This window comes from Lethenteron reissneri, chromosome 38 (genome assembly GCF_015708825.2).
Source record: "Lethenteron reissneri isolate LAM-NWPU_2019-01 chromosome 38, ASM1570882v1, whole genome shotgun sequence".
Classification (NCBI taxonomy): Eukaryota; Metazoa; Chordata; class Hyperoartia; order Petromyzontiformes; family Petromyzontidae; genus Lethenteron; species Lethenteron reissneri.
Window position 1 is genome coordinate 5,303,505 of NC_083816.1, and position 12,710 is coordinate 5,316,214.

General features: G+C 47.7%; 1 protein-coding gene across 1 annotated transcript in view; it reads right to left on the minus strand.

The window, feature by feature from the left end:
* LOC133351800 (contactin-1-like) overlaps positions 1-12,710 on the minus strand; it is a 100,249-nt gene that overhangs the window by 26,042 nt on the left and 61,497 nt on the right. The window contains exon 5 of the mRNA XM_061567334.1: positions 1,589-1,684. Within this exon, the coding sequence (XP_061423318.1) occupies positions 1,589-1,684 (96 nt within the window). The remainder of the gene's footprint in view (positions 1-1,588; positions 1,685-12,710) is intronic.

Sequence of the window (12,710 nt, forward strand, 5' to 3'; positions counted from 1 at the left end):
CCCCCCCCCTCAAATATGACGTCACAAAGCTCTGCCCCCCCCCCCCCAAAAACCATATTTCCATTTTGAAAATAAAACATGCTTCAAATCGCTTTAAACTATTGTCATTGTAGTGCGTATTTAATGTGGCGCTGCGCTCTGATGTTGTAGGAGTGTTGTTATAACAATTAGTGTTGTTATAACAATTAGTGTTGTTATAACAATTCTATATTTATTTAAAGTTGCGCATTTTGATGTGACGTCACATTTCTCAACCCCCCCCCCCCCCCCCCATTCGTCACACATCGTCACAAATGTCTGAACCCCCCCCCCCCCAGGTGCGTGACGTCATTTATGGACGGCCCCCAATGTTGCCTCGACGGCGGCGCATCAGCCAGCGGGTGCTGAACGAGGACCCTCTTCCCCACGTCGCACGTGGTGGTCACGTGGTGGTCACGTGACCACACCTCGTCACGGCCGGTCGGCGTGGATTGGCGGAGGCGGGGGGGGCAGCACAGAAGTGGGGGCGTAGTGCAGTCCAATAACGGAATTGTGTTGAGCTGGACCTCGCGATGATTCTCCTCGCTTTTTAGTTTTGGTGGCAGAGTTGGGGATATTTTATTTTTAAAAGAAAATCGTGCACAGCTCCCTGCATGAGCCTGCAAGCGGCATTGTGCAATTTAATCGTCTCCGAAGCGTCGCGCTGCGGAAGCGTTGTGGTGTAGAAGTGTTTGTTCATACCGTGTCTGTCTTTCCATCAGTATTGGATAGGCTGGTCCATGTCAACCCGGTACAAACATCACATTACCGGTCCTATGAGTGGGTAGGTGAGCATGTTAATCCAGTAGAGCTATGACTTACTGGTCCACGTGAAGTCAATATCGCTATGACATACTGGTCCATGTGAGGTCAGTAGAACTGTGACATCCTGGTCCATGTGAGGTCAGTAGAACTGTGACATCCTGGTCCATGTGAGGTCAGTAGAACTGTGACACACTGGTCCATGTGAGTTCAGTAGAACTATGACACACTGGTCCATGTGAGGTCAGTAGAACTGTGACACACTGGTTAATGTGAGGTCAGTAGAACTATGACACACTGGTCCATGTGAGGTCAGTAGAACTATGACACACTGGTCCATGTGAGGTCAGTAGAACTGTGACACACTGGTTAATGTGAGGTCAGTAGAACTATGACACACTGGTCCATGTGAGGTCAGTAGAACTGTGACACACTGGTTAATGTGAGGTCAGTAGAACTGTGACACACTGGTCCATGTGAGGTCAGTAGAACTGTGACACACTGGTCCATGTGAGGTCAGTAGAACTATGACACACTGGTCCATGTGAGGTCAGTAGAACTGAGACACACTGGTTAATGTGAGGTCAGTAGAACTGTAACACACTGGTTAATGTGAGGTCAGTAGAACTGTGACACACTGTTCCATGTGAGGTCAGTAGAACTATGACATCCTGGTCCATGTGAGGTCAGTAGAACTGTGACACACTGGTCCATGTGAGGTCAGTAGAACTGTGACACACTGGTCCATGTGAGGTCAGTAGAACTGTGACACACTGGTCCGCGCGAGGCCAGTGCAGCGGTGCCATACCGGGCGAGTGTGGAGGGGGTGCGCACACCAAGACGAGCCCCGCGTGGAGGCGCACGTACACCGGGTCTCTCTCCTCCACGGGGAACGGGTCCAGGTCTGAGGAGCAAAGAGATCGCTCCAACGTTACGCGCGTGTCTCTGTGTGAGTCTATGGGTCTCTGTGTGAGTCTATGGGTCTCTGTGTGAGTCTATGGGTCTCTGTGTGGGTCTATGGGTCTCTGTGTGAGTCTATGGGTCTCTGTGTGAGTCTATGGGTCTCTGTGTGGGTCTATGGGTCTATGTGTAAGTGTCTCTGTGTGGCTCTATGGGTCTCTGTGTGAGTCTATGGGTCTCTGTGTGAGTCTATGGGTCTCTGTGTGAGTCTATGGGTCTCTGTGTGAGTCTATGGCTCTCTGTGTGGGTCTATGGGTCTATGTGTAAGTGTCTCTGTGTGAGTCTATGGGTCTCTGTGTGAGTCTATAGGTCTCTTTGTGAGTCTATGGGTCTCTGTGTGAGTCTGTGGGTCTCTGTGTGAGTCTATGGGTCTCTGCGTGAGTCTATGGGTCTCTGTGTGGGTCTATGGGTCTATGTGTAAGTGTCTCTGTGTGGCTCTATGGGTCTCTGTGTGAGTCTATGGGTCTCTGTGTGAGTCTATGGGTCTCTGTGTGAGTCTATGGGTCTCTGTGTGAGTCTATGGGTCTCTGTGTGGGTCTATGGGTCTCTGTGTGAGTCTATGGGTCTCTGTGTGGGTCTATGGGTCTATGTGTGAGTGTCTCTGTGTGAGTCTATGGGTCTCTGTGTGGGTCTATGGGTCTCTGTGTGAGTCTATGGGTCTCTGTGTGAGTCTATGGGTCTCTGTGTGGGTCTATGGGTCTATGTGTGAGTCTATGGGTCTCTGTGTGAGTCTATGGGTCTCTGTGTGAGTCTATGGGTCTCTGTGTGAGTCTATGGGTCTCTGTGTGGGTCTATGGGTCTCTGTGTGGGTCTATGGGTCTCTGTGTGGGTCTATGGGTCTCTGTGTGAGTCTATGGGTCTCTGTGTGAGTCTATGGGTCTCTGTGTGGGTCTATGGGTCTCTGTGTGAGTCTATGGGTCTCTGTGTGAGTCTATGGGTCTCTGTGTGGGTCTATGGGTCTATGTGTGAGTCTATGGGTCTCTGTGTGGGTCTATGGGTCTCTGTGTGAATCCATGGGTCTCTGTGTGAGTCTATGTGTCTCTGTGTGAGTCTATGGGTCTCTGTGTGAGTCTATGGGTCTCTGTTTGAGTGTATGGGTCTCTGTGTGAGTCTATGGGTCTCTGTGTGAGTCTATGGGTCTCTGTGTGAGTCTATGTGTCTCTGTGTAAATCTATGGGTCTCTGTGTGAGTCTATGGGTCTCTCTGTGAGTCTGTGGGTCTATGTGTGAGTTTGTGGGTCTCTGTGTGAGTCTATGGGTCTCTGTGTGAGTCTATGGGTCTCTGTGTGAGTCTATGTGTCTCTGAGTGAGTCTATGGGTCTCTGTGTGAGTTTATGGGTCTCTGTGTGAGTATATGGGTCTCTGTGTGAGTCTATGGGTCTCTGTGTGAGTCTATGGGTCTCTGTGTGAGTCTATGGGTCTTTGTGTGAGTCTATGGGTCTTTGTGTGAGTCTATGGGTCTCTGTGTGGGTTTATGGGTCTCTGTATGAGTCTAGAAACGAGTTTACCACGTCGGCTTTCGCGACCAATAATATTTGTAATATTCAAATTGTAAAGACTGTGGATTTGCTCTCCAACACAACCGGTGGGCTGAAGCAGTAACCAGTTGGTGCGTTGTTTACGTGACAAACCTTACGGCTGTGTCGGGTGATGGAGGGTTACGACACATTTATACTTACGCAACCTAACCCAAAAACCTTTGTTATGACTAAAGAAATGAGTTAGCGAGTGCCTATGTAGGCCAGCGTCCCCTAGTGTAGTTGTAAGGCCAGAACCACACTCACACACGCAACAACGACAAGATCCCACTGGACCGCTCCATGTAGCCTTAACAGACTGATGGGGCAAGTGCTGTTAGCGAGTATCACCCATGAAGACTGACGTTGCATACCAGGGGGTGGGTGGCCAGCACCACGCCCGACCGCCTTTGTCTCTCCAATGATGTTTACACACCGCACCAGGTAACTCATTTAAGGCTGAGTCGACATCGGGGAGGCCCAGCACCGGCTCAGATCCCCTTCACCGAGGTTGGACGTGAGCAAGAATTGAAGTCGGATGGGGTCGGGCTCGTAGCGCAGCGCGCTAACCGCTGCACCACCGCTCCTCGCGCGCACACACACGGACGTGCGCGCGGGTGCATCGGCACACGTTTCAAGGCCAGAGCCGCTGTCATACACGTGGACGGTGAAGGTCATGGTCACGGCAATGCAGCAATACAATGACAATGAATGGGGCTTGAAATAATTATTCAATTAAAGAAGTTAACGTGGCTCACTTTTTGCTAAATATGTAGCGAGCAGATTTAGACTTAAAACTTTCGTGACTGCAGGAATTCATCTACTTGGTTCTTTCGGTAAAGTCACGTAGATATAAAATAAAAAATAAAACAAAAAACCCACGATGTTTCGATCGCAACACCAGCAGTCTTCATCAGGCGGATCAGGCGGATGAAGACTGCTTGTGTTGCGGTCGAAACGTGGGCTTTTTGCTTTTATTTTAGAATTTTTGTTTTCTATTTACGCGACTTTACCGAAAGAGCCAAGAATATGCAGCGAGCAACTTTCGGGTGCTGACTTCGTTGCCACAGTTGTCCCTTGCGGAGTTTTTGTGTTCGCACTGTTGTATACTAACCCTTCTTCCATAATTGAGATTAATAATATTTGATGATTTTTATATATTATCTTTTTACTTGTTTTTTTTAATGAGTGAAACACACCAAGCGCAGCAAACTGCAAAACACCAGGTGTTGTTAAGTAATGAACCGGAGGAGGGCTAGGATGGCAGAATTTACAACGTTGCTTCAAGGGAAGATAAGGCCTGATGAACGGGCACATGTCACCCGTGCAGGCGGCAGATACAGTGGGAGTGTCAGCCAGACATAGTTAAGGCAAAAGCCCAATCATCCTGCATGGTTTTAAAGTAACGTCAAAATTCGAAATTCAACAACAGAGTAGGCTAAATTATCGATCCTCGCGCTCGCTCAAATTGGAGACCAGGCTGCGAGCTACATCAATGAACCATTGCCCATTTGCTAATCCAATACTGAATGTTAATATTACTGAAGTCAAAACGAATTCTATGACCTCAGCACATGGGCAAATAATAGGGCAGTGTCGACTCAAAGGCAATGGAAGAAACAGAGGCGCCTTTGTCTAAATCACAACCACAGAAAGCCAGGAATCATCACTGATTGTGTGTTCAGGAATTCCGAGCTAGTTAGAACACGTGCACAGGGGGGGAGCTGATGTAAACAACCCTGCGCGTCTGGATGTGAGGGGGCCTTGGACCTGGAATCAAGAATAAACACTCCCAGAGCAGAAGGTTGCACAGGGGGAGAGGTGATTTAAAAGAGGGTTGTATATCTCTCAAGGCACAAGACCCAGCTGAACAACACGGCTGCGGGGGTCACCAGAAGTTCGCATTCGCCTAGTTAAGACAAAAAGCTCAATTATTCTGTATTGCTATTAAAGTAACGTTAAAGTCGGAATTTAACAACAGGGTAGGCTAAAGTTATCGATATTCACACCCACTCCAATTAAACCAGGCCACAAGTTACGCCTACTGAACCATCACCATTATTAAGTCAATATGAAATGTTATTTCCATACTTCAATACTTTCTATACAATTCGACCCGAAGCATATAACAATCAGAACCTTCCTAAGTCAAAATTGAATCGCACCCAGACAGGAGCGAATAGTCAATATAAGGTTGAAGAGGGAAGGAAATCAAGAGCACGGCGAACTGCAAACGTAAGCAAAAAGCCGGGAACAACACCAGCCCAGCAACAGCGAGTGGGGCTTCGACAGGCCATAAAGTAGAATAATAACTCCCGGGGTCAGGGGACACAAGAAGAAGCAGGCAGACAAAAACCAGAACTGACTCCAAGGTTCAACCGCCCTCACCTACTCAGGAGTGACGGAAATTAATGAGGCCTTGAATTAACGGCAGGCAACAACAACGGCGAGCAGAGATAGGGTGGGGCAAAGACTGCGGACCATGGAATGCAACTTCGTGTCAGTAAAGCCCTGACAAACAAGTTAAGTTAAAGACATCACAATACATAATATCGCACATAACATCAATGTTAACGCTATTCACCGTAAACTATATTCCGCTTATATAACCATCCAGGCACCAAGGAATACGAATTCCTAGGATCAAGAAACTTACCCCTTAACCTAAGATATCGGAAATAAATTAATAGTAATAAGTATATGCATGAAAAGACAAAGTAAAACTTATGGAAAAGCCAGGATAACGGGATGAATCACCACCAGGTCGAATATAAATACATAATAAAAAAAAAAACAATGTTAAACCCAGGGTCGGAGAGAAAGGGAGATCCCGGCCGTCTTTGTATCCCCGCAGCGCGGGATAGGAGTGTGTGTACGCTCGGGGAAACACCTACACTTGGGTCGGGAACCACGATGGGAAACGACAGACCTTAGGTTACATACAGAATCATAACTGTGAAATAGTAAGGGACAAATGTTAACTTAAAACTTTTAACCATTTCTTTGTGCGCCGGGTCGGAGAGAGTGTTGCCCCCCTCCAGGTTGTGCAACACGAACAAAGACGCCTATGAGACGATTTGTAACGTCTGTGTTTTGGGTTCATGAAGAAGGCCAGACAAGAGATAAATTGCACCCAGACAGAGAGACGACTTCGAGACAATTTGTAACATCTGGTTGTTTGCTCGTGGGTTTTATGGAGGGAGTTGACAACGGAATATACCGTCAGTGATGCACACAAGGACATACGGACACACACATGGACACACCTGCCTACGGACAGATCCTGACACAGCAAAAATCGGAAGCCCCGCCTTGTGGGCGGGATCCAGGGGGATTTTTCAGCATAAAGGAACGGATCCTGAACATTGGAAACCAGTGCGACGGGAGGGTCCACTCAGAAGCTCGACCGGGAGGGTCGACTCAGCAGGAGTGCGACGGGAGGGTCCACTCAGAAGCTCGACCGGGAGGGTCGACTCAGGAACGAGTGCGACCAGAGCGGGTCCACTCAGGAGTGCGACCAGAGAGTCGACTCAGGAGCGAGGGCGACCAGCGGGTCGACCCAGGAGCGAGCTCGACCGGGAGGGTCGACTCAGGAGCGAGCTGCGACCAGCGGGTCGGCTCGACTCATCTTCAGCTCGTCAATCTCTGCTGCCGCCGGAGATCTCCGCTGCCGCCGGTGGTGAGCGTCGCGACTTGGCGACGATCCAGCGCTGCACGCTACGAGCGAGTTGTGGGCGCCACCTACCGACCGGGTTCCGAACTGCGACAGCGTATCAACAGCCATCCGAGCCAATTCACCACGGTGACAGGAGAGCGCCTGATACGTATGACGCGCACCGCCCCCTCACCACACGACCACCAGGCGTCTGTTTGACATAAAGAATCGACTCCGAACACTGACTATTCAAGACAACTCTTACCACTCAAACACACTCGAACCCATAAGTCATCCGTGGCTGGGAAGGCATCACAACGAGACCGAGTGGTGGCCTCCGTCGTATAAGAGTATTCTTAATTTTTATCTTTAATATTTAGTGGGCTGTACTCTTAATCGCATAAATTCCCAACAGATCCATCAATACGAACTGATTCTTGGCACCTCCTTCCGCCGAGCCACGCTCACGTGGGGAGTGGTGGCCACCGGATCCTTATCAGGTGATCTGGTCCCCAATTAGTAAACTTGGTATAAGATAACGATCTTCGGAAAAGGAGCACCGTCGCAGGCCCTTACTCCGAGCCGTTCTGCTGTCAGATAACCTGCCGATGTATCTGTTGAGATTGGTGCCTTTAAGAATAGTAACTGTTTTGATTGTGTTTTTTTTTTTCGCCGTATAATCTTTCAAGTATCTTTCAGTCATAATCGCCGCACGTACTCGCATCCTCTACAGAATATTCAACTGTCCCGTGACCCAAGGTGTTAACAACGTGATAAGGGTTGCGTATGATCAATAAGGAGTGCGGTACTGCGTGAACAATATTGAGTATAATCATTCATTAACGTTAAGGTTTTCTTAGCATAGTATTTGCATGTTTTAACGACTCTCTCTCTCACTAACAACCATCGCGTTATGCGGGATCCATGTGCAGTTGTCAAAGTGAAATCAGACAATCGTTGATGATACTGTATTGATGCCGTATTGACGTTCCGGGATTGAGAGTTCGCATACTATATCATAGTTAAGGTTGAATTAGTAATAAATTGATCAATACAGAAGTGGTTGTGTGATTCTTTCCTGAAATCTATGCATAAGATCTGCTTCTGCGTTGAGATTTGAACTTGGTGACCTTAATAAACACACTAATACATACTCAGTAAATGTTAAAGCGATAACGGGGTGAACCGGGGTCTGGTTATCATAACGACTTGCGTTATCATAATTACACCCACTCGCATAATTAATACGATTACCTCTCGAATTGGCATAATTAAAATGTGCGTAATTACATAATTAACATATTTCCGGATAATTACACATTTGGCCAAATTTCATTAATTATTATTATTTCCACTGAATATTCATAACCCACACATACAACATAATAATTTCACCCACGCACGCATACAACATAACAAATTTTCATACCCAACATATACAACATAATGGGGGCTCGTCTTCCGGGATCTCTCGCAGACAGTTTATGCATGAATTCAGGAACGAATCACTGATGTGTTAATCAAAGTGTTGTGAACTAACGTTGCCTTGTGATTGTAAACGGGGGTATACAAACAAAACGCGCTCTGAAGGGAGGTACCAGAGTAGCAGAGTATAAAAAAGACAGCTGGGCTGAGATTATTTGCTCGAGTTAAACTGACGCATCCTGTGATACAATTGTTTATATGTGCTCTGAAAGGGAATTCTAGAGTAACTCACGACGCACATGAGATGTTAGAATTAAGATACACTCTTAAGTCTATTAACCACACTACATAATAGAGATGGCACAGGATCCACAACATTCTGAGTTTGACACACCAACGCATAACACTGATACAGAGTGGACCTCTGAGGAGGAGATGGAATCTATGGAAAAACAATATCGGGAATTTGTGTTAAAACGTACTGGACGGACTGCTAGCCAGCAGACGGAGCAGAGAGATATATGGGAGGGGAGCCATACAGAAGATGTTAAGGCCCATAGAAGGAAACTACTTAAGGACGTGATGAAATGTGGCAAAGCCAAACGTGACGTAAAAATTGCAGAAATAGCGAGGGTAGACTCGTATCTCCTCGCACAGACAGACAGAGAAAGATTATGGAATGAGGAAAAATTTGAAAGGGAGAGACAAGAGAAACTGTCCTTAATGGTGCAGGTAGAGCGTCTGCACGCCCTCGTGAGAGAGAAAGAATCCGCACTAAATGCACCAGTGAAACACCCAGACGTTGATACACAGAACACATACGGGAGTAACAATTTACCACACTCCGAGCCACGGGGACGTAGCCCAGGGCCAGATCCCACAATGAGTGTGGCTACTATGCAAAGCAATTTTGATAAAGTAACACCCTCGCAAATCGAGGAGAGAGAAGAGGAAATAATAATACAAACGGGAAAACATGAGGCCGACCACCCCAACGTTAGAGAGAGACAAATAATTAACCCTAAGTCATCAGGATACACTGTAATGATAGAGCGGGAAAGGGCGGAGCTGGTGCAAGACGGGAAACATGACATAAACAGAACACCAGGCAGACGCACGCTACGCAAGTATGACCGACATGATGCAGATGACAGAGACAGCTCACCAGAGAAACGCACCTCGCACAAACACGACCAACACGACACGGATAACAGGAGCTCACCAGAGAGACGCACATCACACAAGCATGAGCCATGGGATAAGCAGAAATCACCGAGCCAAGTTGACCCACGTAACAGGTGCAAAAGGCACTACAAAAGTTATGTTAAGCAGAGCCACCGTGATGGTGACGGCTCATCTAACACTGACTCCTCTGACAATGACCAACACGACATGGGTACCAGAGAGAGCTCACCAGAGGGACGCATGACATGTAAAAATCACCCACGCAAAACCACCCGCACAAAAAATCCCAGAGACAGGAATCCCGATAACCATGAAGCACGAGACAAACATAAATTCAACACCTCACCTAGCAGGCACCACACACGTAGTAGGCAGCATGAAGGTCGAGGACAAAAACACTCACCACATAGACACCGCTCAAGGAGATCACGCACACCAACCCACAAGCACGAATCACAAGACCCACATAAGGAAAACAAGAGACACAAGCAACGGGACAGATACGAATCCTCGGACAGAGGGAGATCACGACACAGACACGGGACACATGACAACAGTGATAGTGGAGACAAGGGTAGCTCAAGGGAGCACTCTTCAGGAATCGACACCACTGATGACGAACAACACACTTTTAACAGTAAGACACTAAAACTAATGGACAAAGCACTCGTGAGAATTCCCTATTTCGATCCACATAACAAAAACAGGGATATCCACACTCACATAACTACAGTAGAACAGGAGGCTAAGATCCGGGGTCTGGGTAAATCAGCAGAAAAGGCATGTTTATTATCAAGGAGCCTACATGAACCCGCCAGACCATGGGTAGCCTCCCTGCCAAATAGGGTGAAGAGTGACTTTAAACAATTGAGCCGAGCAGTAGTTAAGAGATTTGGGGAATACTCCACACTATCCGAAGGATTGAACGCGGCAAAGTTGATGACCCAGCGTGTAGACGAAGACCCACGAGATTATCTCCTACGCCTTAAGAAAGCATATTACGCAGGGGACGTGGACAATGCCCAGGGAGATAAGACAGTCTTAAAAGTGATGTTCTTCCAATCATTGAGACCTGAAATAGTGAGAATAGTAGGAATGATGTTGGACCCCGAGACTGCCTCCCTACGCCAGATTGAAAGCAAGGCCCACACGGCCTGGGTGAACGGACGGAAAACCACTGGCATAGCCAAAACCCACATCGTCACCAGAGATAAAGAATGCCTCGATCTGGAGGGAAGCGAATCTCCAAGGAATAATATTAGCGCCACACGGGGTGAACATGAATTCCCCCAGGAGAGGGCGCCTAACCCAATAGAATCAACACCCGTCCACAACACGCTGAATAACGTTCCACGTGAGAGGAGGAACGAGGCCAGAGGAACATGGCACCCACAGCCGCCACCACCATGGAATGCAGAAGAGGGCGGAGGCTGGAATTATGGAGGAGGAGGAGAGAGTGACGGGCCATACCTACACCGCGGAGGCCGACGCCCACCAAACCAGTCACCATATCGTCCCCTACTGCCGCCTCCACCAGCAATAGAGCATAGACCACCGTTAGCTAACAGGAATCGATATGCTCACCACATTAGGATGGAAAAAGAGCTCCTAGGGAGTATGAAGACTTCCATGCAAGTAGCGAAGGGAAGAATACCAACTATACCCACACAGGAGGAGGACACACCCAGAGCAAAGGTAGCCCAAGTGAACGTAGAGAAGACAAGAAGCCTCGAAGCAATCACCGAAGTGGTACCAGAGGGAAAAGGGTACCATCTGGGGGAATTGATTCCCGTAGGACCAGTCGGACGAGTCCACGTGGAAGTAATACTGCAAGACACCCTGACCAGCCAGGGCCTTTGTGATACTGGAGCAGAAATATCCATGATATCCAGAGAATTATTTGACGAACTCCAGACTGCCCTCCAGAGGAAGAATGAAACACTACAAATGATGCCAAGTAAACTTACCTACTCAGGATGTGAAGGGACCCACATGCGACCTTTGGGCAAAGTTATGACGAAGTTGACGTTCAACAAAATCAACATGAACCATCCCCTATATGTCGTACAATACCCAGGTAAAGAACTGATTTTTGGGATCGAACTACTGAATCGCCTGAAACCCATTGTGAACCTTGAATCCCGACAAATTTGGGCACAGTCAATGCCGGAGAAACAAAGAGACTCAGAAGATGAAGACGTTATGAGAGACTCCACGGGAATCCAAGTGATAACACAAGAGCTCGACGACCTATCAACGACAATCAGGAACGAAGACAAGCTCCCCGCAGGAATTCGAATCACTCAGCTAATGACTAACAGACTGAGAGAAGTCCGAAAGGAAGCCGACTTAGAGTCAGTATCACCGAAAGACCGTCCCCTCATGGAGTATATACCGCCCCCTGGAGGCCAAACCGACGAACTGCAAACTGATGAAGGAGAACCCAAGGGCAAGAGCGTATTACCCTCGGATGAAGCCAAGGCAACTCAACCGATAGTAACGCAAAAGGAACTTTCAATTGAGCCGCCCGAAACCACGAAGGCCCTAGATCCAAACCAAGAGGGAAGAGTCCTTACAATAGAAGAACAAATAGAACAACAAATTGAAGCAGCAGACGCCCTCGAGAGGGAGGAGAAGTCAAAGCTCGCGACACCAGCGAAACTCACAGACGTTGAGCCACAAAATAAATATGGAAGTAACATCAAATCACTCTCTTGGGTACGTGGACAGAGTCCAGGGATTGATCGCACAAAAGTTAAAGTAAAATCGCCAGGACATGGTACACTAAGGGCAGAGGCAAAAACTGAAGGGAAATGGCAACACGAGCGACACGGCACTGGGCGCGCACACAGAAAATGCACACCACTTAAACACAAGAGACACAGCACAGACCAAAGTGACAGATTGCCTGATGATAACTTGTTTGATGATGACGCTGTCAGCAATCAACTTTCGGAATACCTGTTCACCAGTAAAACCCTTAAGTTGATGGACAAGGCTCTAGTCAGAATTCCCGATTTTGACCCCCACAATAAGACTATGGATATCCACACACATATCGCGACAGTGGAAGAGGAGGCAATGATTAGAGGGCTGAGGAGACGGGATGAAAAAGCGAGTTTGTTGAAACGGACCTTACATAAAGAATCTATTCCATGGGTAAAGTCACTACCACACAAGGTTAGAAAT